The following is a 26,901-nucleotide window of genomic DNA, read 5'->3' on the forward strand; positions in this document are numbered from 1 at the left end:
CCTTTTCTGTGAAAATGTACAAACATAGCAAAAGGTCTAGATGGACACATGCCAAACATCAAAAGTAGATTCTCTGGAAGAAGGGGAGGGAATCACAATAGGTTAGTGGAAGGACATCAGCCTCATCAATAATGTTTTGGGGACATTTTGATGCACTATTCTGTAATTTTTAAAAAAATGTGTTTTGTAAAGGAAACTTAACTACTTTTGTGCCATTCCCATCATATCACTATTTTTTTCTCCATTTGCTGACATATCTTAAAGCCCCAGCTCACAGCAAAGCTGAAGCAGAAGATGAACAAAAGTAAGTAAAACATAAAACATATCTTTAGTTTTAAATTGTTTCTAAAATTAGGTATAGAATTTCTATTTGGGACAATGGAAAAGTTTTGGTAATGGATGGTGGTGCCAGTAGCACAACATTGTGAATGTAACCAATAGCACTGACTTACATAATTGAATGTAGTTAAAAGGGGAAATTTTAGATTGTATATATGCAACTAGAATTTTTAAAAAATCAATGGAACTGAAGAACACATTGAATGAACTGTTAAACCATGGATTATAGTTAATACTACAATTATAAAAATGTACTTCCATTAATTGTGAAAAATATAACACACCAATGCAAAGTATTAATGGGGTGGTCCATGGGAATCCCATAATTTATGCATGCTTTATCTTAAAAAATTAATTAAAAAGAGCTCCTGGAAACTAACACTTCCGTATGGTAACTACTCTTGGAAAACTCTGATGAAATGATACTTACTTTACTATTTGGGAAATGCTCATCAACAATATCTTCATCCAGACAGACCAAATCACCCTCCACTACCCTTGACCCATAGGTTGCAAGTCTGTAAGACACTGCCTCATTCCAAATTTTGCTGCTATATGCATGAATGTAGAATATGCGCATAGAATGGGGAAAAGAGAACCACGCCTGGACACAACCTTCCTCTGTCATGCCAAAGCGATGCAATGACTCCAACAAGGCTTTTTCTCGAACTTTGAATTCAGGCATCATTGAAAGTGTGACTTTAGCATCCTCTGAAATAAAAGGGAAATCAGTCACTTTTATTTAAAGGCAAGTTCTAAAGATTTTTATTGTGCTCTCTAAATGACAGGTGAGAACTGTGCTATCTCATAAGCACGCATGTGTGATGATGCTTGGCACCGTCTGTGTAAGCTAGCTTTGCCTGAGGAGTTTTGTTTTTTAAGTAACAGAGAATAGTTAAGCTAATGGTCTTCCTTTTACTTTCTCAAAAAGAAAAAAGAAAAGAAAGAGATAAGAAAAGAAAGAGGGAGACAAAAAAGAAAAGAAAGGGAGGAAGGGAAAGTGTGTATTAGCAATGGCTTACCAGGGTCCCTCATTCTACAATAGAGAGAAGCTAAATTGCAGTTACACAGTTGACTTGCAAAAACACACAAGGATTAAATAACCTGCTGAGACTGTGAGGGCTAGAGACTTTTAAAGAGTTATTAGGGACATTTACAGGCAAAATTTGTTGACTAAGAAAAGGCTGACATCTGGATCTTTCAACTATACTATCAGGCCTCACTAATGGGATGTTTTTTAAAATACAGATTATTGGATTTCACCACAAAGATGTTTATTCAGATAGGGTCTTAGAATTTGTATTCTATAAGTGTACCAAGTATTTCTTATGCATATACAAGTTTAAGAAGGAATGCCATAAGGAAATTATCTTTTTGCAACACTGTAAGAGTTAATAAACAAATAAGTCACTTTAAATTTTTTTAGTATATCCATAACAATTACAAATGCCCACACTATTTACATGCTGTGCTGTGGCACAAAAAATATTACTCTCCTGTGAATAATTACATGTATAATAGTACATGAAAAACAGATGCCCTTTATTTCAATGCATATGAATTTCGTTATGTACATGTATGTAGATTAGCTATTTGAATATCCAAATGAACCTAAAGAGGTATGGTTGCTATTACTATTATTAATATTTAAATACAAATAATGTTTATCTGGTATTTACTATGTGCTGGGCAATATTTTAGGAACATCATATTAATATCTTATTTAAATATTGTAGCAGTTCGATATGGTTATGAATTCCAAAAATAGGTAATGGATTATGTTTGTAATCTGGTCTTTTATAGGGCATGACTGAGTTATGATTAGGGCTTTGACTGGGTCATGTCATTAGGGCATCGAGTCCCCACCCCTTCGTGGGTGGGAACTCACAGGCAAAAGGCATGGCAAAGGACAGTTAGAGCTTTCTGATGCAAGGGTTTTTGATGTTGGAGTTTTGATGCTGAAACATTAGGCTGGAGCACCGGGAAGTAAGCTCACAGAGGAAAGAGAAGCCAGCCCCAAAAAGAGAGGACCTGAGCCAGGAGAAGAATAAAGAATAGAGATGGCTCCTTAGACATGGCAGAAACCCCGGGGGAAAGACAAAGAGTCATTGCCTGATAGTCTTCAGCTGACCTTGTGGAGAGAGGCAAAGCCTAGCGAGCCTCATAGTCTACAGCTGACCTAGTGGAGAAAACAGAGGCACTGAGCCCAGAGGAACCCAGGAAGCCTGAACCCTCACAGGCATCGGCAGCCATCTTGTTCCAGCACGTGGAAATAGACTTTGTGAGGGAAGTAACTTAATTTATGGCTTGGTTAACTGTAAGCTCCTACCCCAAAATAAACACCTTTATAAAAACCAACCAATTTCTGGTATTTTGCATCAGCACCCCTTTGGCTGACTAATACAAATATCATATCAGTTTTTTAGGGACTATTATTAGGCTCAGTTTACAGATGACTAAACTAATATGGTGAGGTTAAATCACTTGCCCAAGACCATTCCATTGGAAGTACTAGAGTTGAGTGTTAATCACAGACAGTCTGACTTGAACCCATACTCGCAACCACTTTTCTTTAGTGTCTCCCAGTAAGCGTTCTCCATGTATATCATCATGATTTACATAAAGGTTTCAAAATTGACAGCCAGGAATTTTGAAATTCCAGGAGTAAATGACAACTAGATAGAAAACAATGCACAAAGTATCAAATATCACAAATTAACCTTGGACATTAATAAAATGATTAAATTCATTATGCCCTACAATCTATCTTTTATTACATTTATGTTGCAATGCCGGCTCTCCTTCTGACATAACATTTATATTATATATCTGCATAGCTAGTATGAAGTAAAGAAACCTTTAAATACCAGTTTGAAGGAAATATTTCTTTGCTCTATTTACAGGATCATCCAAATCTTCTGGTGTAAGGAATAATTTTACAGCCCTCACCTTTAAAAAATCAAGCAAACATACATTAATAAAAATGACAAATTACTTTTAAAAAATTCTAATTGCTGGCGTTTTAAAAGAATAGGCATTTAACAAATGATATTTGATACAGCAATTCTATTTTTAAGCTTTCAAAAAGTAAAGCCCATGTTAAATTTAGAAATAAAACTTTTGTACAAATCTACTTTATTTAGAGATTTAAAATATGGACTGCAGAAAGTGCTCCCCCATCACTTCAATAATTCTCCCATCATTCTTTACCTATAGCTATGGACACAAGTATAAAGTAATGACACATATACTCAAACTTGACCAACACAAGCAACAAAAGGGGGCGACACAAGCACAGGGGAATGTCAAGTCATTCAAATTTCATCCATGTTCACAACTCCCTGAATTCTTTGGTTTCAAAAGTAGTTGCCAATATCATTTTAGAAAACAATTGCCAACTTTAATATTTTCTTCTGAACCTTAAATAGATTAAAAGATGTTCTTTTTTTTTTCCTTTAATGGTGTCTATCTAGATCCTATATTTTACCACTGTCTCCAGTACTGGGATTTAATTCTAAGTATGTGTCTTAAGAGTAGAAAGGATCTTAAAATAGGGCATTCAATCCAATATCCCACTTAGTCTCCTCTTAAAATATTCATTCATTTAAGCGGATATTTGTTAAGTGCTGATTCATTCAAATAAATATTATTAGGCACCTCCCATGTGTTAAGCACTACGTAGGGCACTAGCAGCAGACAGCTGAGCAGGAGGAACATGGCCCTGCCCTTGCCAAGGTCACTGTCTGCTGGAAATTTTTAAATAAGCAATAACAATAAAATATAATAAAACCTAGAAGGGGGGAGGTTCAGGATGCTGTGGGGTCACAAGATAAGCAAAATTCACTTCATCTTGGGGATGAGAATGATACTTAAACGGAGACATAAAGAAGGTAAAGGTCGAGGAGTGACACTTCAAGCAAAGAAAGCATGGCTCTCTATCTTGGGAGCCATCCTTAGGGGTGGCTGCCAATGATCCCTGCCTCCTGATACTCACATCCTGTGCAGTCCCCTCCTACCCTGCATCAGAGTTGGCCTGTGTGACCAGTGTAATACACAGAAATAAAGGCATGTTACTCTGAGAGTAGGTCATAGAAGACCTTCTGGCTTCTGGTTTGGTCTCTCTCTGGCTTCTTGGACTCCTCACTCTGGGGGAAGCCATGCTGCAGGTAGGTCCATGGCAAGGAACTCAAGCTTCCTGCCACGTGAGCACGCTTGGAGGCTGCTTGGAAGCAGCCCAGCCAAGTCTGCGGAGACTGTAGCCCCAGTCAATAAGGTGACTATAACCTCATGAGACCCTGTACCAGATTTTTTGCAGCAAGAGATAACCAATACTACAGCACAGCTGAGAAAAAAAAGTCAGAGGACGGAATCTGAAGTTTGAAGAGGTGGTAGTATGACCACTCCACCCGGCGTTGGCTTAACTGTGGTGAGAAACAGGAAACTCCAGCTCCCTGTGGGAAGATGCCCATCCTTCTGGACAACTGTTAGAAAAGTCTTTCTTACAAGAGACTAAAACCTGGCCCTTTGAACTTTTACCCTTGTAAAAGCTCAGAGAATTAAGAATCAGTCTAATTTTTGAGCACTTTCTATTTGCCTGGGACTGCACTAGGTGCTTTCACAAAATTTCACTGAATTCTACCAAAAGTCTTGTGAACTGTCATGTTCTCTCTGTTTTACAGATGAGGGAACAGAGGCTTGGAGAAGTTAAGTTACCTGTCTATAGCAACGTATTTGGCAAACAGTGGAGCTTACATAGGGTGCACGCTGCCTCCCCAAACTCCAAACTACTAAATTATTCTTCAGTATGGCAAAATTTCTAGTATAATATAAGCTAATTTCCTCTTCAGACCGAAGAAATACTGTTCAACATGATTTCTAGACATTTCACCATCTCAGTTGCTTTCCATTTGTTAAAATCCCTCCTGAAATGTGAAGCTCAGAACTATCTATAAATTTCCAGATAAGGACTAAAACAGCAGCTCCCCAACTTTTTCCAGTGTCAGATGATGTTGTCATGTTTTGTACTTCTCACAAGCTTTTTACTCTATTCCTTTCTCTTCCAGTCAAGAGACCAAACTAGAATACAAATGAGTGAGCATGATACTATTGTATGATAACTTTTATTTGCTTGAATTTTTTTTTACTAGTTTTATAGTCTTCCTCCACCATGTGTACTCCATTCCACTGTAATGGAATAATATAATAATGGGGAAAAATCTGGCTTCCTATGCATTTTCAGTTTCACTTGAGACTAATCAGCTTGTTTCTGAATTTGTTGTTCCTCTTGGGCTATACTCATTTTTAGTCTCTAGCCTCGAGAGAATTCCTATGTTTTATATCATGATACCTGATTTCTCAAATTACAAGGTTTAAGTTTCATTATATATAGCTCTAAATCCACTATTCTGTTCACTGAGAATTTGATGAGTGTTGTTCAATTCTTGTCAAGTCTCAAGTAAGTATTAAATACAAGAACATTTCACACCGTTTGCTTTCAAGCAATAAGGTACCAAGAATATAGGAGCTGTTCAATAAATCCTCAATGGCAAATATATGTTGTGCATATGTGTATACCTGTGTTTATATGCGGGGCTGGGAAAGCAAGTGATTGGCTACAATTAGTCAAACAGGTAATAAGTACAATCAAGAATAGACAAGATCGTTATTTTTAAAAATTCATACCATTTCACTTTTCAGCAAAGCCAATCCAATTTGATCTGTGTGAACTTTCCTTCCCTTCCCAAATCTTTGTGGTCCATAGTAATTCACAAAGCCTTTATCCTATTAATATAAAATTAAAAATTAATTAGAAGTACATAAATGTGATTATTGTATCAAATATCAATCAAGACTTTCTTTTCGTATTTATTCAAGAAAAGAATCCTGCAATCAGCAATACTCAATTAGTTAGAAAATAAAAGGAGTGAAGAAGGCTGAAAAATGTTACATTTCCATTCACCTTACTGAGAATTTTCTGGAGATGTGGGAATTTCAATACTAAACCCAGGGAAAATTCCAGGCAAACTGGGAAACTGACCACTCCGATACCAGGATTGGATCTAGGCCCTGAAGCCCCTGCTTATTTTGAGAATTTTATGATGTTTGGAGATGCAGGGAATAAGAAAGAGACTTATTTTCAAATCCAGAAAGTCCTGGCTCCTTTATATGTCAGAGTTGGTTCTTCGGTTCATCTCTCTTTTAATCGCATTTTATCAAAAGCAGTGAGATGAAGCCAGGTGATGCTTTCTGTTGCTGGATCATCAAGCTGATTAGGCACATTTCCTGTTTTCCACATTACTTCAGGTGACAATGTTGCCAACCTTGGCCCACAAAAATGAAGATCAGCTTTCCTGTAACACTTCCCTTACTTTCCTTTAAGCCTAAAAGTCAGCCTCCTCAAGGCCTGTTATGCTTGAGCTAACTGCTCCTCGAGGCTCTTTAGGCTTCCACTACACTCTCCTTGAGCTCCTTTAAACTTTCATTAACACTCTTCCCAAAGCCCTTCTGGCTCTCTCCACTGCCTAGTCCAAAGCCAAGTACACATATTTTAGGTTTTCGGAAACAGCAAAATCCCATCGTCACAAAATCTGTTCCAATGATCTACTGCTGCATAACAAACCACCCAAAACTTAGTGGCTTAAAACAACAGCAATCAGTTACTTAGCTTAAGAATCTAAAATTCAAGCAAAGTGAATGGGGACAGTTCGGCTCTACTCCACACAGCACTAGTTGGTGTGGCTTGATCAGGGAAGGAGGATCCACCTCCAAAGTGGGTCACTCTCATGGCTGGTTAGTTTGTCCTATCTGTCAGCTCCTTTCCAAGGGTGGCTGGTTTCCAAGAGTAAGCACCCCAAGAGAGGAAGTAAAGCCGCCAGTTTCTTAAAGTCTGGAGCCACACAATGGCATTGCATGACTTCAGCTAGACTCTTGGCACAGCAGGCACAACACCTAGATTCAATACGACAGGACAAACACCTCACCTCTTTTTGTAGTTGTTATAACTACTTTTTAAAAAAATCTTATTTTGAAATAGTTTGAAACTTAACAAGACAGTTGAAAAAAAATAATATTAATCCCATACACACAGCTCTAACATAACCCTACAATCCCAGAAAATCTGAAGCATCAATTTTCAACATTTTTGCCAACTGTGACATAATTCTTTCTATTTTCTGAACATTTGAGAGCAGTTTGGACGTACCATACTCCGTGAACACATAATACTTCTATGTACATTTTCTAAGAATAAGGATGTTCATTTGTGTAGCCACATTCAGTGCAGTCATCAAGTTCAAGAAATTTAACATTGATACAAAGCTTACATTCTCATTTTTCTTACGTCCCAATGTTCTTCTGAACCTTTTTTCCTCTACTCTTAGATCTCATCCAGTTATCATGTATTGCATTTAATGGTCATTAAGCTAACTTATCTTTTTTTTTTTTTAAACTGTGGAAACATAAATACAACATAAAACTTCCCAGGCCAAACCTGTCCAAGCATACGGGTTTAGCTGGATTAATTACATTCATAAAGTTGCAGGACCCTCACCACCATCCATTATCAGAACTTGCCCTTCTACTCCACAGAAACCCTACACACATTTTGCATGAATTCCCCATTGTTCCTGCCCCTGACCCCTGTAACCTGTACTCCATTTTCTGTGCCTGTGGGTAAGCATATTCTTTGGTATTTTCTTGGTGGCTACCATGGGATTTAAATTTAACATCTGAAATCTGTATTTGATATTAACTTAAGTTTACCAGCACACATAGCCCATGCTCCTATACTCCTCTATGCCCCACCTTTATGTAGTTCTTGTCACAAATTAAGTATTTCTACATTATGAGTCCCAAATCATTGATTTATCATTACATTTTAAGCATTTGCCTTTTAGATCTTGTAGAAAGTAGAAAATGGAGTTATAAATACAAGAAAATACAAGATTAGTGGTATTTATATTTACCCATATTTAGATTCACCAGAGATCTTTATTTCTTTATGTGATTTCAGTTGAATTGTTTCCTGTACTTTCCTTTCAACCTGCAGAATTCCCTGTAGCATTTCATGTACGGCTGGTTTAGTGGTGATGAACTCTCTAGGTTTTTGTTTATCTGCAAATGTTTTAATCCCTCCCTCATTTTTGAAAGACAGTTTTGCCAGATATAGAATTCTTGGTTGGCAATTTTTTGCTTTCTGTACCTAAAATATGTCACCCCACTGCCTTCTTGTCTCCATGGTTTCTGATGAAAACTGGCACAATCTCATTGATACTCCCTTGTATATGACATATTGCTTTACTCTAGCAGATTTCAGCATTCTCTCTTTATCTTTGGCATTCAACAGTTTGATGGTAACATGGTACAGTGTGGGTCTATCTGGGTTTATCCTGTTTAGAGTTCATTGAGCAAGGACTGCACCTCTTGATAGGAGGTGAATTTTGAGGCCATGTTCTAAAAGTGCCACAATATAGAGAAGAAATAGAAAATTTTAATTTTCTATTGCAATTATTAAAGAAATTGGCCAGTTGTTAAATATCTTCTCATGAAGAAAACACCAGCCCCACTAGTTTCTTGAAAGAAAATAGGCCTCCATATTCTTTTTATTTAGCCAACAATCATTACTGAGCACCAACTGTGCCTTAGGTCCTATTCTAGGCAGTAGGGTTAAATCAGTGAACCAAACAGCCAAATATCTCAGCCTTTATTACATTCTAGCGAGGAGAGATTGACAGTAACAAAAAATAAGTTGAGTAAGAGATCAGAAATGTAATAGGAGGCCTGAGTGTGTAAAGTTATCTAAAGCCATTGTAATGATTTTGGCTTTTACTCTGTGTGACCAGAAAACTATTGAAGAGTTTTGAGATAATATAAAACAACTTGATGAGAAGCAGACTTGGCCCAGTGGTTAGGGCATCCGTCTACCACATGGGAGGTCCACAGTTCAAATCCCGGGCCTCCTTGACCCGTGTGGAGCTGGCCCATGCACAGTGCTGATGCACGCAAGGAGTGCCGTGCCACGCAGGGTTGTCCCCCGCATAGGGAAGCCTCACGCGCAAGGAGTGCGCCCCGTAAGGAGAGCCACCCAGCGCAAAAGAAAGTGCAGTCTGCCCAGGAATAGTGCCACACACGGAAAGCTGACGCAGCAAGATGACGCAACAAAAAGAAACACAATTCCTGTGCCGCTGACAACAAAAGAAGTGGACAAAGAAGAACACGCAGCAAATAGACACAGAGAACAGACAACTGGGGTGGGGGCAGGGGAAGGGGAGAGAAATAAATAAATAAATAAATCTTAAAAAAAAAATAACACAACTTACAGCTGAAAATAATCATTCTGCTTTTGCACTGAGAATAGACTATATGGAGATAAAGTGCTAAAGTTAGAAAACAGGTGACCATTTCAATAATATAGTATACTACTTGTAGCAGTTTGATATTATTGATGAATTCCAAAAAGAAATATTGGCTTATCTTTGGAAACTGATCTTTTCCTCTGGGCATATTGATATCACAGGTTTACTTGATTAAGTAATTATGTAAACCTCTTGTGCCAGTAGGGCACAAGATAAAAGGCATGGCAAAGGACAGAGTTAAGGGCTTTTAATGTTGGAGTTTTGATGTTGGAGTTTGATGCTGAAGCTGGAGCCCCAGGGAGAGAGACAGAGCCGTTTGCCTGAAAATCTACAGCTGACCTTGTGGAGAAAACAGAGGAGCTGAGCCCAGAGGAACCCAGGAAGCCTGAACCCTCACAGACGTCAGCAGCCATCTTGCGCCAACACAGGAGAATAGACTTTGTGAGGGAAGTAACTTATGATTTATGGCCTGGTATTTGTAAGCTCCTACCCCAAATAAATATTCTTTATAAAGGCCAGCAGATTTCTGGTATTTTGCATCAGTACCCCTTTGGCTGACTAATACACTACTATATAAATAATATTCTATATGAGGTACGTTATATACACAATGTATGTACCTATGTTATAATACATATTATTCTATATTGTACTACATTAATAATAAAATAATATCTATATAATTACTTTAATTATGTTATGTTGTATGTATATACAATATATTGAATATTATATTTACATATATACTATGTATTTATATATATATAAATACATAAAGTATAAACTTAAATAAGAGATAAGACATGAACAGTATAAAAAAGTTTATAGGCAAATTTCACTCATAAACGAAGATGTCAAAATCCTAAACAAAATATTAACGAACTGAATCCAACAATGCATTAAACATACATATATAGGGAAGCGGACTAGGCCCAATGGATAGGGCATCTGCCTACTACATGGGAGGTCCAGGGTTCAAACCCCAGGCCTCCTTGACCTGTGTGGAGCTGGCCCATGCGCAGTGCTGATGCACGCAAGGAGTGTCCTGCCACGCAGGGGTGTCCCCCGCGTAGGGGAGCCCCATGCGCAAGGAATGCGCCTCGTAAGGAGAGCCGCCCAGTGCATAAGAAAGTGCAGCCTACACAAGAATGGTGCCGCACACACGGAGAGCTGACACAACAAGATGACGCAACAAAAAGAAACACAGATTCCCGGTGCCACTGATAAGGATAGAAGTGGTCACAGAAGAACACACAGCAAATGGACACAGAGAGCCAACAACTGGGGGGAGATGGGGAGAGAAATAAATAAAATAACTAATTAAATAAAAATAAATCTTTAAAAAAACAAACAAAAAACAACATACTTATATAAACACACACATCATAACCAAGATGGGTTTATCCCAGGAATGCAATGGTGAATGAAGGTTAGAAAATTAATTAATAGTACTCGATGCATTAACAGATTAAAGGAGAAATTTACATGATCAATAGGGGCAGAAAAAAATCATTTGATAAATCCAGCAAGCATTTGGGATAAAACTTAATAAACTAAGGAAAGGAATATCCTTAACATGATTAAGGGTAACAACCAAAATCCTACAAGAAGCATCATCCCAAGTGATAAAATGTTGGAAGCAACCCCTTCAAAATCAGGAAAAAGACAAAGAGATCCATTATCACCATTTCTATTCAACAGTTATTTTAGTCAGAAAAAAGAAACAAAAGGGTTTCAGATGGTATTACTGAAGACAAGATCAAAATATCTATAGAAAACAATATTAGAACTAATATAAATCTAGGAAAGTTGCTGTTGCAAAATCATTATATCAAAGTCAATTGTATTTCTTCACATACAACAAAAAGAAAATAGTTTAAAAATTACAATAGAGAAGCGGATGTAGCTCAACAGTGAGCACGTCACCTACCACAAAGGAGGTCCAAGGGTTCGATACCCAGGGCCTCCTGGCTCATGTGGTGAGCTGGTCCACATGCTGTGCTGCTGTGCACAAGGAATGCTGGCCCATGCAGGGACATCTCCCATGTAAGGATGCCCCCAGTGCAAGGAGTGGCCCCCATGTAAGGAGATCCACCCCGCACAAAACCACAGCCCATCCAGGGGTGGTGCCACACATACGGAGAACTGACACAGCAAGATGATGCAACAAAAAGAAACACAGATCCCCAGTGCCAACTGATGAGAATACAAGCAGACACAGAAGAACACACAGGGAATGGACACAGAGAGCAGACAGGGGTGGGGAGTGGGGAGAGAAATAAATAAAAAATAAATCTTTTTTAAAAAAATTACAATAGTAAAAATATCTAAGATACCCAAAAATAACACTAACAAAAGATTAAAAAGGCTTTTTAGAGAAAGATATTTTAAAAAGACATAAATGAACAGAGATATATATTTCTGGAGAAGGAAATTCAATTATGTAAAGATGGCAACTTCTCCAGTTTATACAATAGATTCAATTTCCTCTCAAATGCATTCCCACTAGGATTTTTCATGGAATGTGACAAGAGGGTTATAAAACACATATGGAAAAATTAAGGGTCAAGAATACCTAGACTACACTGGAAGAAGAATGGGGAAGAATGAAGACATGCCCACTGGACATCAAGTCTTGTTATAAAGCTACAGGAATTAATACAAGTTGATATAGGCACAGGGATGGAACAACGGACCAGCAGAGCCCAGAAACGTATGCATGCAAATTTAGTAACTCCGTAAGTGACAGAGCTATCAGTGCTGAACAGAGGAGGAAAGGATGAAGCTATTCAATAAAAGATGTTGAGACAATTTGCTCTTGGCATGCATGGTACAAGTCACTGTATACCTCACACCATTCACAAAAATGCGTGCATTCTACAGATAGAGTTTATCATAGTTAAATTTATTTTATTTCCAAATTAGAGAAGTAACATCAGATAGTATCCTAAAATAGCCAGAAAGTTTTAAATTATCCCTTTAAATCATTTAGAGTTAGATATAACAGAAGGTTTATAACCATCAAAATGATAGCCCTCAAAATCAGAAGACTCCTTGTTTTCAGAGCTTCTGAACTCCCTTCCTTTATCATGAGAAGAAACCCTGGCTAAAGCTAAGATTATTCCCACTGTGGATTTTATAATAGGGCAGTTGTACGCCTGTCAGTGCCAAATGAGAGACAGGCAAGGAATGCCTTGAGTTCAGAGCAACACCCTTTCCCCTTTTGAAAGATATCCTTTTCATTAGAGTTTTTCAGAACACAAAATGTAGAAGTTAAGGTAGGCCAAGGAAAAAAGGAAGAAAATACCAAATATGTGAAGAGTATACAATCAGGATATCCCTACACACAAGTGAATGTGCTAGATTCAAAAGATCTTTACTTGGAAGATATTTCCCTGACTGTAAGACACAGTATTGATTAAAAATCAGTTTTTTCTTTGCTTTCCTGCTGGAGAGGCATAAATTGTGTAAAATAGGTCCATGACCAAAGTCATGTTTAGGCCAGTGTTTCTCAATGTTGACTAGGCAGTGGAATTATCTGGGGAGTTAAGAAAAAAATACCAATACTTATGCTCCCAACCCAAAAGATTTTTAATTGGTTTGGGAGTAGGCACCAACCACTGAATTTTTTTTTTTTTAAGTTCTCCAGGGTTGAGAATTACTGGGCAAGATCAGGGGTCATCACCTGGTTTTATAAACAAAGTTTTATTAGAAGAGCTACACACTCATTGATTTATGTATTGTCTACGGTTGCTTCCAAGCTACAATGGCAGCTAAGTAGTTATGGCAGAGACCTTATGACTACAAAGCAAAAAACATTTATTATCTGGTCCTTTATAGAAAAAGTTTTTTGATTCCTGGTCTAGATGATCATACTAAATGGCTGAGGTTTTGTGTGCATATTTAGATGTTTGGCAAATGTTATTTTAAAAGTTATGTTAAGAGAGATTGGATGTAGTTCAAGTGGTTGAGTGCCTGCCTCCCATATATAAGGTCCCAGGTTCAAACTCCAGAACCTTCTAAAAACAAACAAACAAAAATGAAAAAACCAACACTCTCTTTGTCTCTTTGGGGAGTGATTGGGGAGTGGATATAGTTCAGTGGTTAAGCATTTGCTTCCCATGTAGAAGGTCCTAGGTTCAACCCCCAGTACCCCCTAAAAAAAAAAAAAAGTTATGCTAAGTAATTTCTTACCATAAGACATAAATGTATATGATATATCATTTGTATACAGCACAAAAACTTAGATTGGAAAAAAATTCTACACTGTATGGCAGATGTTAAAAGAAATCTCTCTTATTATAAAAGGATAGTTTTTTTCATCTCTCTGGGGAACTTCATGCACTGTACTTTAAAAAATTACACCATCCTTTTGTTTTAATACAAAAATGTATTAAGAATAAAATTAAAGAAAAGCCAAATGGCCCTAATTAACATTTTGGAAAATAATTATGCATGCACATAAAAGGAAAAGGTACACAAGAAAAAGGAGAACCTCCCCTCTGTTACAAGGCAGAAAGGGATTATGAAAATTTTCCTATAACATTTTATTTTGATACTGAGTTTTCTTACCTTAACATTTTCTATTGCCTCCAGAATCCTCTCTTTTAGGTTTGCAGAATCATTTATTTGCTTTTGTAAATTCCTGACAACAATATCAAAGTGATTTCCTTTGAGCTGACCGAGTCTAAGGGAATCATCTACAGAACGAATATTAAACACATTCATTCTTTTCTTTTCAATCTCTTTTTCAATACTTTTCAACCTATAAATGATAATCACATAGACAGTTAAATCACACCGTGTAATAACCAGCTTTCATGTAGGTTTTAAATGATAGTTACCAGGCAACCATCTATATCAGAACACTAATACAAAATTTTCTTGTGCTAAGTTCAAAAGTTAATTTGCTGTTTCAACAAATGCACATTAAAAGCCATTATTAAAGGGTTATACTTACAGTTATCTTAAGAGCCTAAACATAGTTTCCTGATGCCATCAACCTATCTCTGTAGACCTTTTGACCTCTCCTAGTTCAAGTGATAGAACCTCCTAAACGTTCTCCTGCTCTTCCTGTTTCCAGAGTTTGCTTCTTTCCTCTTCACTCTCTTCCCCTAACACTACCACACACACACAAAACAAAAAAACACTAGCACCAGAGGATTTTACTAAAATTCCACTCTGGACACTCTCTCACTCAAATTTCAATTCTTCCCCACCATCTACAAAGGAGCTTCCAGTGATCTTAGCATAACCTTCAAGATCCCACAAGATCTGATCAAAATTTTTTTTCACATCCATATTTTCTGTAGTCCTAATAGGAATTATCTGTTTTATTAGGCTGACAGTTTCGTTTACTGCCCCTCCATCTGCTATATTATCTGCTATATTATCTGCTATAATCCCACTAATACTTGAAGATAATTAAAATTGCATATCCATAAAGCTAAATGAAAGTACACTCTTCTCCCAGAAATTAGTAACACTTATTGTCTGTCCTTGGTTGTTAAAAACTACCTTTATCTAAAATCTTTTTAATGTCTAATGGCCTTCTCTCTTACCAGTAATAAACTTCTTGAACACAAAGACAAAAATCATATATCCTTTTTTTTTGTCCCTCATCTAAGAGCTCTGAAGAGCTTAGAAGGGTCCACTTACAAAGAGTAGATACTTGAACAACTAATGATGGAGGATTAATATATCAATATTACATCAAATTAGGCTGAATTTTGGCACTACGATTCATCAGCTTTTTGAAGTTTATCTAAAGGAAATTATCCATAAAGCAAAGATTTAAGTATAAGAATATTAATCAGTATTATTCATAGTGAAAAACTGGGAAGAATTTCTATGTCCAAAAAGAAGGGAATGTTAAACAAAGTAGTCTATAGGATGAACTACCAAAAAACATGATTTTGAAATATTTCATAACATAAATTTTCATAAAACAATATATTTGCTTCTTTTTTTTTAGGACGTACAGGGAACTGAAGCTGGGACCTTGCACATGGGAAGTGGGTGTTCAACTACTGAGCAACATCCATTCTCCAGTGATTTGCTTTTAAAAGTAAATATTTTAAAAATTTGTTTGAACCAAAAGTAGGCTAAACTTGACTACTTTACATTCTACTTAATAAGGATTTATTTTAAATTGTAAGAAATCAAGATAATAAAGGTATAAAATTATTACAGTGATTAGAAAAACAAAAGATTTGTAAGATAATGTCCTGAATATAAATGCATATTTGAATATAGTTTGGGGTATTTAAAAATAACTTAGATAATTTAAAATCTACTGCTTGTCAAAATTTCTATCCTGAAACTGCCTTTACTTTCATTGTAAACTTAACATATAACTCTATTTGGAAGATAACTCTATTATTAATGGAGAATGTGCTGCTTAGTAATCAATATTGAAAATAGATTAATATGTCCCCAGTATAATTCTGTTTTTTATCTTATATATATATCTAGTTGATGCAATTAAGAAAATAAAGTTCTATCTTGCAAAGGATTGCTTTATTACCTCTCTGGAGTCACTTTCCTAATGACCATTTTTTGATAGGTGATGGCTTTCTTGTCTTTAAGGCCTGCATAACTAAAATCCGAAGGAATTACACCAAGTTTGATAGCTAAAAACCCAACTGCTTCATACATTTCCAGATTTTCCTTTTGTAGGGTAAAAGCTGAAACAAAAATAATCCAAGATTACAAAAGAAAAAAACAGCCAACAGCTACTATACATGAATTACATTCTCATCAGACAGATATGAATCAAATAACTTAAAGTATAAGGAGTATTTTTTAATCAAAACAGAAAATCAGCGTCAAAGATTTCAGCTAATTTTATAATACAACGCAAGTTGGCTCATTAAAGGCTTACAGAAAAATCTAAATTCCTTAATTTGGCATTCTGATGCCATTACTATCTGGCCCCAATTTATCTGCCAGTCTCTGCATTTGCTGCTTGCATTCCTACATTTTATAATCCTCACACAGAGAACTTCTCATGTCTGCATGGACTAGATCTTTCCACAGCCTTGTACCTTTGAACCTTTTAGCTCTTCTGTTTGACATACATGCTCACTCCATTTATTACTTGTCACACTCCTATTCATTCCTCAAGGCCCAACAACAAGAGGACTTCTCCCTCAAATTCTTCTCAGGCTCCTAAGACTGAATGCTCCCAAAGCAGGCATCATTCTTGTTTTATGACCATTATATCCTCAGCCCAGCACACAGTAAGTATTCAAATAGTTTTTAATTAAGTGAACAAATGAATTCCATAATTAGTCATTATCTGTATTATGACACTTGACACCTTGTATTATAATTTCTCTTTGTCCAACCCATAGACTGGGAATTCTAGGCCAGCTTTCTAGTATTTAAAACAGTGATTGCTTCATGGTAGATGTTTAAATAAATGGCTATGATATGAGGGGTTGGAAAGAGGATGAGGCCGGGGCCGGGGGCGGGGGGGAGAAACAAATAAGGTATCAGCAACAACAAGCCTCCCAATGTCTTGGCCTATATGTATAACCTGCAGGCATCGACAACAGCAAACATCCCAATCCTTAACTTACCAAACTGACTTATGAGGTATTTTGAAATACTACCCTCTCCCCTCCAATTGTGAGAAGGAAAAGCAACTTTTTTTTTTCTTAAAATTAATATATTTTAGTTCAACTGCTGTAATCAGCAGCAGCAGTTATAAAGGCCCTTCTGAAGAGTAGTACTCTAAGGAAATGAACATTAAACATAGACATAATCTGTGACCCAGCAAGAAGAAAGATGCCTGCATTTCACATCCTTCTATTACATATGAAATGGCTAACCAAGAACCTGTAATACCCATACTTTAGAATAACAGGTAGTAGTTTAAAAGAATGAGGATGAAGATCTATACGGTCTGATACAGAATTATCTTTTAAAATGTATGACAGCAAGTTTCGAAATCATGCATATTGTGCATTATGTGACAATTTTAAACTCAATGTTGTATATTTTGAATGTTTTAATTTTATTAGAATAATATACTCAGTTTTTACTTACATGTTTAAGAATTAAATGGTAACAAATAAAATTTCTGAAGAATATTAAGCACTGTCCATTATTTCCTAAAACTTTTTACCAGTAGGATCACTGCTCTTAGTGCTATCATAAAAGCTTTCTAGGATTCTCCAAACTCTCCATTCAGGCACCGATAAATTAAATGTATTATTACTCCTGTTATTCATAAAGAACTTATAAAAGAAGTGGAGGAGAAGAGAGAATCAGACAAATTAATTCTGTCAAATTAATCACAATTTGTTCTTTATGCTTACAGTGTACCTTGACCAAATGGATTTGAGCATAAACCTTTACTCCAGGACAACTATTTATATAAGCTATCTGAAAATTAAGTGAAATAAAAAGCTACATTTAAAATGTTGGGTAATTATAGCCTCAAATATTTCAGCTATTGTCATAATAGGATTAATGGTAGCATTTAAATAAAATGATTTTGGAAGATGTGGCCAAATAGTCAAAGCAATAAGAAATATCTTAATATCCACAAGATTTGTTGATCCTATCATTTCAGGGGTCCACGATGTGATTCTCATAAAAGGTTGGCTTTAGCAAAATCTGGGCAAAGTGTAATCTGGTCTTTTTCTGTTCTTGAACTGCCAGGTATCCCAGTACCTTCATGCTGCCCTCTGGGGGACCATCAATTTGTCCTTTTAATATATCCCTGCAACCAGTCAAACTCTTAGCAAAACTAAAGCTAATTTAATAAATTTTCCACAATTTTTTGTTCATTAATTCAAATTAAGAATTACAATTTTAAGTAACATAAAAATAAAAGAATTCCTAGAGCTGCTTAAATCAATTCCCTTCATGTAATGCTATTTTCATTTATCCTCAAAATAGCTTTCTTATTTGTTAACATTTATTGCATGCCTAATGTGTCATGTCACATACCACCAGCTTTCGCTTAGAAAAAGCAAGTCACATAACCAGACAGAAACTTTTGAGAACAATAAGTTAACTCCTGGGTATCAATTATGTGCTAAAAATTTCACTGATTATTTTACTTAATCCTTAAAATATTACTGTGAATTAGGCATTATTACTACCACTTTTATAAATACAATTCAAAAGTTATGAATTATTAAGTAACTCGCCCAACCTATTATTCTTCCCATTTTTTATATTTGTTTGGAAACTAGGTTTTATAGGTAAGCAGGTCATAAATCCTTTTATGAGTAAAGCCAAAATATGGAAGCACACCTACAGGCTTCTTTCATTTATACCAGATTCCCTACACAGTACACTCTTGTTTCTGTGCCACATATATCTGCCCAAATTTATTTCAATGGTTTTATATTAAATGCTTTGCAGTATACATTTATAAAAACATAACCATCTAAAACACTACTCATACTTCAAGTAAAATATAAGCCGATTAAACTTGGTCAGACTTGTAGAGTGAGATTTCATCAGTTCTATCCCATCCTGGGAATTGAACATACCCCCTAAAATAGTGGTTCACAAACGTGGTCCCAAGACCTGTAAAAAAGCATCAATTGGGAATTTGTTAAAGGCCCACTGAAAACCTTCTGAATCAGAACTCTGGGAATGAGGCTCAAACATCTATGTTTTAATAAGACCTCTGGGTGATTATCATATATGTCAAAGTTTAATAACCTCTTCTCTAAACTACTGACAGAACTGAAGGAAGGTGCTTTCTACAAAAATTTTCAGGTTCATGCCTAACTATGGGTAGGAAAATTTGTTTTGGATTACAGGGTATTCGCTTCATTTTCCAAACATAATATCCACATTTTATTTATCCCCAAATACTTAATTTTAATTAACTTTCAAAATATGAAATTAAGACTTACCTCCAATAAAAGTTATTAAACACAAAATAACTGCTTCAACTTTATAAATTTGTGACTATGCTAACTTCTGTGTGTTAACCATACTATCATCAGTTAAGGCTAATATTTACATTTAGTGTAATCTAAAAGGCTTTATCTTCCATAAAATAACAGATACTCTTTCAAATATCCCTCTGGCAAAGTCTATTGTTCATTTTTAAATTATTCAACTTTCCCAAAATTTTAAATTTAACTAAGCCTATCCAAGAAAATGATGACTTATTAAATTACCTGTATATATAACTTTTCTTTCCTGGCATTCAAGAGACCTTTTCCTGGGCTTATGTGCTTTTTCCCTAAATCTTACTGTTATCGCTACATTTGGATTACCAATATTGTAATTCGGTTCAGAAAAGGATTTGGTTTCTACAAGGTTTCCAAACTTTTTGTTGACAAAATGGTGGACAGCTTTTCTGTGGTCTTTGTTGTTATCAGGTTTAAAGGTAAATTTGGAATTTTCTTGCTTTGCATCTAAATATTTTAAAAATTCACATGCTTCTTCTTCAGATACCAAGTGACAGAGTTCTTTATATTCAAGATTTGGTTTTACAACAATTTCACTATTTTTTCCTACCGTTATTAAGAACGGAAATTTCTGCCTAATAGCACTATGTAAAATGGCCCTCTGGTTTTTGTCAAGGATTCTGCCTAAGGAGAATTCAGAAGATGATGGTCTAATTAGTTTATTTCCAGAATTCAATTCCTCTTTTATTTCATGGGCAAACTGATTCAATAATTCATTAGTTTCTTTATCTAACAAAGAGCCTAATACATCAGCTTTTTCTTCTTCACATTTGGAAGGTCCTTCATTGATAGCCTCTTCATTTTCTGCACCAGACTGATGATTCTGATCACCTTTGGAGCATGTAGTAAAAGTATTAAGGTCTTGGTTACTTCCATCTTCAAAGGTAAAATTTTGAAGATCTAATTTTCTTTTTTTGGCAAGATGATTTGGCTCAGGTAGTATTTCACTACTCTTATAAACAGGTTCATTGGTGGCCTTATTAACTAACTGTCCCTGTTCATCAATCTCAATAACCACAAAGTCACTTGGTGAGCTTTTTAGAGTGCCACGAAATCCAACATGATCATTAATGTAACGCAAAGAACTAAACCTAATTCTATAATCTGTATCTTCTTCCATTCTTAAATGATAATGTCTGCAAAAGAAATAAAGAGGCAGGCAGTTAGCAGAAAGAAGGTGCGGATATCAAAAAAGGAATAGGTTCACAGGATTAATTTAATTTTCTTTCTCCTCTCAATCCAGGGTCCCCTGAAATTACATAAGTAAATTATGATGTGTACTTTGATTCTCCTATACCAAGATGAATACTTAGGAAAATTATTTTTCTGATATAGCTGGTGATTTGTAACTTGACTCTTTACCCACCTCATACTTCTATTTATCATCTAAGCATAATATAGGCCAATTTCAGCCTTACCTGAAAAATACCATTTGTACTCTCCCCAAAGAAGAAACTAGAAGATAGAAGTGTGTACAATAATTTGCCCAAACTATCCATAAAATCTAAAATTTCTAACTAATTCCAGAGAACTTTTGGCTTCCTTTTTATAAATTAGACGGGAATTAGAAAAGAGACAAGGAAAAGACGAGAAGAAATAGCCTAAATTGATAAGTAAACACAGTTCTATTTACCAGCTACAATTTGATTATGTTTTAAGGTAGGCTTAACTTAGTTCTGAAACTTAAACCTTCTCTAAAGCCCTCATTGAGATGGGCACAAACTTTTGAGGGTGACCCAGAGGACATTTCCAACTATAGTACATTGCCCTCAGAGAGAAGAGACTCTTGTAGCGCTTTCTTGGAGCAGTAGACAAAACACTGGCCTCTGAGGAAGCCTTCACTCACTCTTCACACAATCAATGGCTATCTTAACAGATGTTGCTGCAGGAAAGATGAGTTACCCAAAGGCCCTATATCATTTAGCTACCATCAGAAACCCACATTCTCCAGGTAATCTGTCATCATCTGAATCTTCATCTCCATTTCTACAACATATTCTACTAATCTGAACCACTTAACCAACACTCCTCTCCTCCACCACCTTCTCAATCCCTTCAACTGAGCCATGAAGAAATCACAGCAAATTCTCTATATCCTAATTCCTAGGGAACATACAAGGGTATATGTAATTTCCTTAATTTCTTGCACATTCCCTTCAATTTCTTGACCTAGTTGAAACCTGGGTATTTCCTCCAGACTAGTTCTTCCATACTCCTCCCAAGTGAAGGCTCTTTTTCCTTTCACATACTACATACCTTAAGACCTGGGGGTATTTTCTATGTTTCCCACTACTCCTTACAAACCATTTTTCCTCTGCTACCTTAAAAAAAAATCCCAGTTCCTTTGAAGTTAATGCCATTTGGCTTTACCAAATGCTGTCATCCTCACTCTGAAGACTCCTTTTTATTCACTGATGACTTAACACCTGGCTCACTATCTTCCTATCCAGCATGACTTCCATGATCATCCACATGGATCTTCCATTTAACATCAAGGTCCCTCAGTTCCTCAACCTCCCACCTCCACTTCATCTCAGTAGTACACTCCCACAGTAATATCCTTGACCATCCTCCAAAACATCAACTTGAAGCATCCGGCTCTCTCATCAACTCCACTGTCCTTTCAGCACCCCTACTTTCCTATTTCCATTCCAGAAATTCTTTGATATCATGAAGGCCTCTAATCTCAGTTTCTACAACCCACCATTGTCCACTTTTCATATAGCAGCCAGAATGTTTGAAAAGATAAATTAAATCATATCACACCCATTTTAAAGCCCTCTAACTACACGTATAATAAAATCCAAATTCCTTAAACTGGTTTCCAAAGACTTCCGATTCTGTATCCTGTTCATTCACCAAATTCAACTTGTACCCTTTCCTCATTACCCATTACACTCCAGCTACACTGGCCTTTTTCAGTTCCTTTGCACTAACTGTCCTGCTGCTTACATTATTCCTGGGAGCTGATGTGGCTCAAGCAGTTCCTGGGTTCAGTTCCCCGGGCCTCCTAGAAACAAACAAACAAACAAAACAACCAAACAAGCAAAGAAGAGAACAGACCAACTTGGGGGACCCAATATGACTCAGTGGTTGAGCTCTGGCTTCCCACACGTGAGGTCCAGGCTTCAATCCATGACTCTGGTACTTAAAAAAACATAACAAAAATTCCTTCCCTGGTCATGTAGTTCTATCTTTTGGAAGCACACTCTCAGAGAGGTCTTCCATGACCAGTATCTAAAGGAACTAATAAACCATTCTCTTTGACAAAAATCCTGTTTTATTTCATTTTCTGCATAGTGTTTCTAATAATTTTCTTCATATTTATTGTCTATCTCCTCCAACTACTATATAACTCCTTGAGTGCAGGAATCTTGTCTCTCTCATTCAGCACTGATTATCCCAAATTTAAAACAGTGTCAAACATATAGCAGGCATGCAATTACTATTGATTGCTGAATGAATAAAACAACTAGTACAAAATAAGAGCTCTAAGAGCAAAGAGGAAGAAATTTGACTGTGATAATCAGGAAAGGCACAATGCAAGAGGTGGTCATCTAAGTGTGGTTTCAAAAGGGCTCAAGAGATAGAAATAAGACAGAGAGAATATCTTAACATACAAACAAAATATGCAATGTGTTAGAGAAAACATAAATAGCCCAAACGCAGCAGTAGGGAGAAAAGAATTTTCTAGTACAGTTCTGGAAACAGCTGGATTAGAACCAGGCAATGAAAGAAAGAATACCCTGACAAGGGCTTAGAATCCATTAGATGATCAACGGATGGCCACAGGAGATGCTTGAGTAGAAAAGTGACACAATAATTAACGTGCTTTAGTAAGATGATTCTGATGACACTGAACCAAAAACATCTGTTGGAGTTACAGCAGAGTTGGGAAGTGATAAGATCAAACGAACAGGTGCAGATATTGGCACTGGAAAGAATATGGTCATTGCTTTCTCCAGAAAAAAGGAAGATACGATGACATTCCAGGCTAGTGTAATAGGGAGAACAAGGGAAGAAGATAACAATAAAGGGATTCCGACCAAGCATCTTAGTAAAAGAATGGGCAAACGCAGAGACCTGAGACGGCGAATGATTTGAGAAAGGTTGAGGATGGGAGTCAGGGAAGTGTTAAGAGAGTCTAGATCTGAAATGGAGGCAGCCAAGGAGCCCACGTGGAGTTAAGCGTCAGGGTTCCTCAGCAACAGTCTGGTGAAGTGGAGGCAAGTCGGAGTTGGAGACCTGCAGTTTGGGGAAGGAGCCTGGGAAGGGGGTCGAAATGGAGCAAGGTAGCTCCTCCTTCATCCTGCTCTTCCTCCATTTACCGCCCAGGCCGCCAAGCCACAGAATTAGAGGCTCCGGGGCGCTGCCGCCTCACGCGTCCTTCAAGTGCCTTCAGACACTGCCGGGAGCTCCACCTGCTTCTCACAACCTCACTCCCCTCCTGCCCACGGCGCGGCCAGCCCACTGTCGCCCTCCCTGTGAGGACAGAGGCGGTGTCCCCAGCGCCAACCTTGTCACTGCCCCAGACACACTCCCCACAAAGCCAAAGCAGTGCTACGCAGCCTACCTCGCCTCCCTGGAAGGCGCGGCTCGGCGCAACAGTCTGCGCATGCTCGGAAAGTCTAACTAGTCAGCCGGGGACCGGGGCGTAAAGGGGCAGGCTCCCGCGTAAAAGACGCCGTGAGTAGCCATCCCGGGACGCAGGGAGGGGGCGGGGCCTGGCAGCGCGCCCCGCCCCCTCCCCCCCCGCCCCCGCCCGGCGCCGCCGCTTCCCTGCGCGCTGCCGTCCAGGCCGTTCGCTCTGCGGGCGGCGCCCCGCTCGCCCCGCGCGCGCGCTCGCGCAGGTAAGGGGTTCTCGGCTTCCGCCTCTCCTGTCTCGCAGTCGCCGTCACGGCTTCCCGTCAGCTCCCGGGTTGTCGGGTGACCGCTTCCAGTCGCAGCTCGCCCTTAAAGCCGTCTCTTCAGAGTGAGGCGTTAGAGAGGAAGTAGGTTGCGTGGACAGAATCTGCCCCAGGATCGTGGCCTGGGTGGGTCCCCCGGGATCAGAAAGTTAGTCGGACGTGAGTGGGAACCTGAGGCGTTACCCAGCTCCACCCGGACTCGGTCAGCCCGTCGCCTGGTTTCTCAACTTCCAGGCTGCGGTTCTCTGACCCCGTTTGCAAAATGAAGTCTCACTTCCCGAGAGCCGGGAAGTAAGCCCAGAACGCGGCGGGGATGCTCGTGGCCGGGAAAGCGTCCTGCGCCTCTCCACGGGTCTAGGAAGCTTGCTTCTCCAGTTTCCAAGCTTCCGGGAAATTGGAAAGTGGAAAGGGGGTGTAAGGTTCGGATAAGTACATTATCTGATGGGAGAAGTGTACGTAAGCCTGGGAACAAGAGAGGAGACCAAAGGATTTAAAAAACAACAACAACCCAGAATTGGAAAACCTGAGAAAGCACACGAGCTGTTTATTTAGAATGGGAACAGGTGAAGCACTGCTGAGTACCTCGAAAACTCATCTGCCCTACGAGCCCAGGATATGAAAATCTACCTCAGCGTTTTCTGGGGGTAACCCTTGGAGACGCCTGTCAGAAGGTTGAAATGTCTCTTACTTTTCTCTTTCACGCTAAATGTTCATTTGGATTTTGCTTTCTACTTTTCCCAGTGGAGCCCCTGATCTTCCAGACCAAATCTGTGCCTTCTGCCGCCTTCTCCATTGCTAGAGATGTCACGAAATTGTTGTTCAGACCAAAAACCTCCACAGCATCCTCTCACACTCCACACCCTGTCTCTGAAGACATCCAGCATCCAAGGACTTTGCACTTTCTCTGCTACCACGCTAGTCCAAGTCTCCCACGTGAATTATTAATGTAGTCTCCTAATTGGCTCTCCCTGCTTCTCTGCCTTTACTCCGGTATAGTTTATTCTCAGCAGCATCCCCAGGGCCCTTTTAAGACATAGATTTGGAGCCTGTCTCTTCTCAAACCTGCACCGTCTTCTCTGAGAGGATAAACAGAACTATGAAGCCCTTGGAGACCTGCCCTGCTTTGCCTCTCTGACCTCATCTGCTACTCTCCTGCTCCTCCTCTCCAGCTTCACCGTCTGCTTGCTGTTTCTCAACGGGCCACTTTTGGTCTTTGCATTTACTAATCTGCCTGGACAAGTTTTCCCTCAAATATCCCAAAAGTTGACTTTCTTACTTTCTTTCAGACCGTTTTTGAAATGACATCTTTTTCTTATTGGGGATGATACATGAATGTATGCTTAAAGTATAATTTTAAATTCTGCGGTATAGAACTGGTATGCGTATAAGTGTGGAGAAGTTGTCAGATGGCCTCTTTTCCAATATCACCTCTTTCTCGAAATATGGGTGCAGGAGAACTGCAGAATTTATCCCACTGACCTTATGATAAACTTTTTATTTTCAATCCCCTGTGTTTCGGTGCCAGCTTTTAGGATTTGTAAGCAGTTCTACCTTTACTAGCATTGTCAGTCATATTGTGCTGCTTACAATGGAAAGAAATTTCTGTAACTAAGAAAAAAGTAACTTGAATGGAGCAATTGCAAAAATCTATAGGCAGATAAGATTTCTTAATAAAAACATTCAGTCTTTCCTTAACTCTTATTCAGCACAAATGTTTTTGAGCAGCTGTTAAAAGTGAATCTGTTTGGGTCCCTGCCCTGGAGATCATATAGCCTATATAGTCTAGCAGAGAAAGCCAACACATAAGCAATACATTATTTTATAAGAATAGCCAGGTGACATTTTGGATCAAAAGGGATGACTGTCAAGGGAAGCTAATTAGTGCCTTTGGAGTTGGACTTGAAGGAATAGTAGGTGTTTATTAGGTGTCTGTGCTTACAACAGGCTTGGACAATTCTTCTACCTAGCCCTAGGTGACCTCACTCACTTCATAAAGAACATAGCAATGCATGAAAACTCCCTCCCTTCAAATATGTCTGTATTTAAGCCTCTGCTTCCCTTTTTCTAGATTCAGAGAAAGCCTCCCATTCAAGATTAATTCCTCCACTATCTCAATTCACTATCCCTTTTGAATCTTCAACTAGCTTAAATCTTAAAACCATATACCAGCTGTTCTCAAAGTGTGGTTGAGGTCTCTGAAACCCTTTCAGGAAATTTATAAGATCAAAATTATGTATGGGTAAAAAGGTCCATTTAGAATGCAATAGATTTAATGTGACAAGGTTCATTGATTTGGTTTCACATTGCACATTGCAGCTAACCATTAGGAAATTACCTCTGTCAAAACGTTTGGTT

The 26,901-nt window shown here is 37.9% G+C and overlaps 2 protein-coding genes across 6 annotated transcripts in view; one reads left to right on the top strand and one right to left on the bottom strand.

Moving 5' to 3' along the window:
* PUS7L (pseudouridine synthase 7 like) overlaps positions 1–24,271 on the bottom strand; it is a 33,490-nt gene extending 9,219 nt beyond the window's left edge. The window contains exons 1-7 of one of the 2 annotated variants that reach the window (XM_004447906.3): positions 24,213–24,271; positions 19,847–20,775; positions 16,219–16,378; positions 14,265–14,457; positions 6,022–6,120; positions 3,207–3,288; positions 770–1,050 (exon numbers count right to left, since the gene is read on the bottom strand). In XM_004447906.3, coding sequence (XP_004447963.2) covers positions 770–1,050; positions 3,207–3,288; positions 6,022–6,120; positions 14,265–14,457; positions 16,219–16,378; positions 19,847–20,775; positions 24,213–24,256 — 1,788 coding nt within the window. In that variant the 5' untranslated portion in view covers positions 24,257–24,271. Of the gene's footprint in view, positions 1–769; positions 1,051–3,206; positions 3,289–6,021; positions 6,121–14,264; positions 14,458–16,218; positions 16,379–19,846; positions 20,776–24,155 lie in introns of both variants that reach the window. The other variant, XM_058307841.2, reaches the window with a different exon arrangement.
* A 54-nt stretch (positions 24,272–24,325) lies between these two features.
* Positions 24,326–26,901, top strand: part of IRAK4 (interleukin 1 receptor associated kinase 4) — a 56,545-nt gene continuing 53,969 nt past the window's right edge. For 2 of the 4 annotated variants that reach the window (XM_058307844.1, XM_071218787.1), the window contains exon 1: positions 24,400–24,489. The gene's annotated coding sequence lies outside the window, so the exon portion shown is untranslated. Of the gene's footprint in view, positions 25,218–26,901 lie in introns of all 4 variants that reach the window. The other 2 variants (XM_058307843.1, XM_058307845.1) reach the window with 2 other exon arrangements.

Source organism: Dasypus novemcinctus, chromosome 12, assembly GCF_030445035.2.
Source record: "Dasypus novemcinctus isolate mDasNov1 chromosome 12, mDasNov1.1.hap2, whole genome shotgun sequence".
Lineage (NCBI taxonomy): Eukaryota > Metazoa > Chordata > Mammalia > Cingulata > Dasypodidae > Dasypus > Dasypus novemcinctus.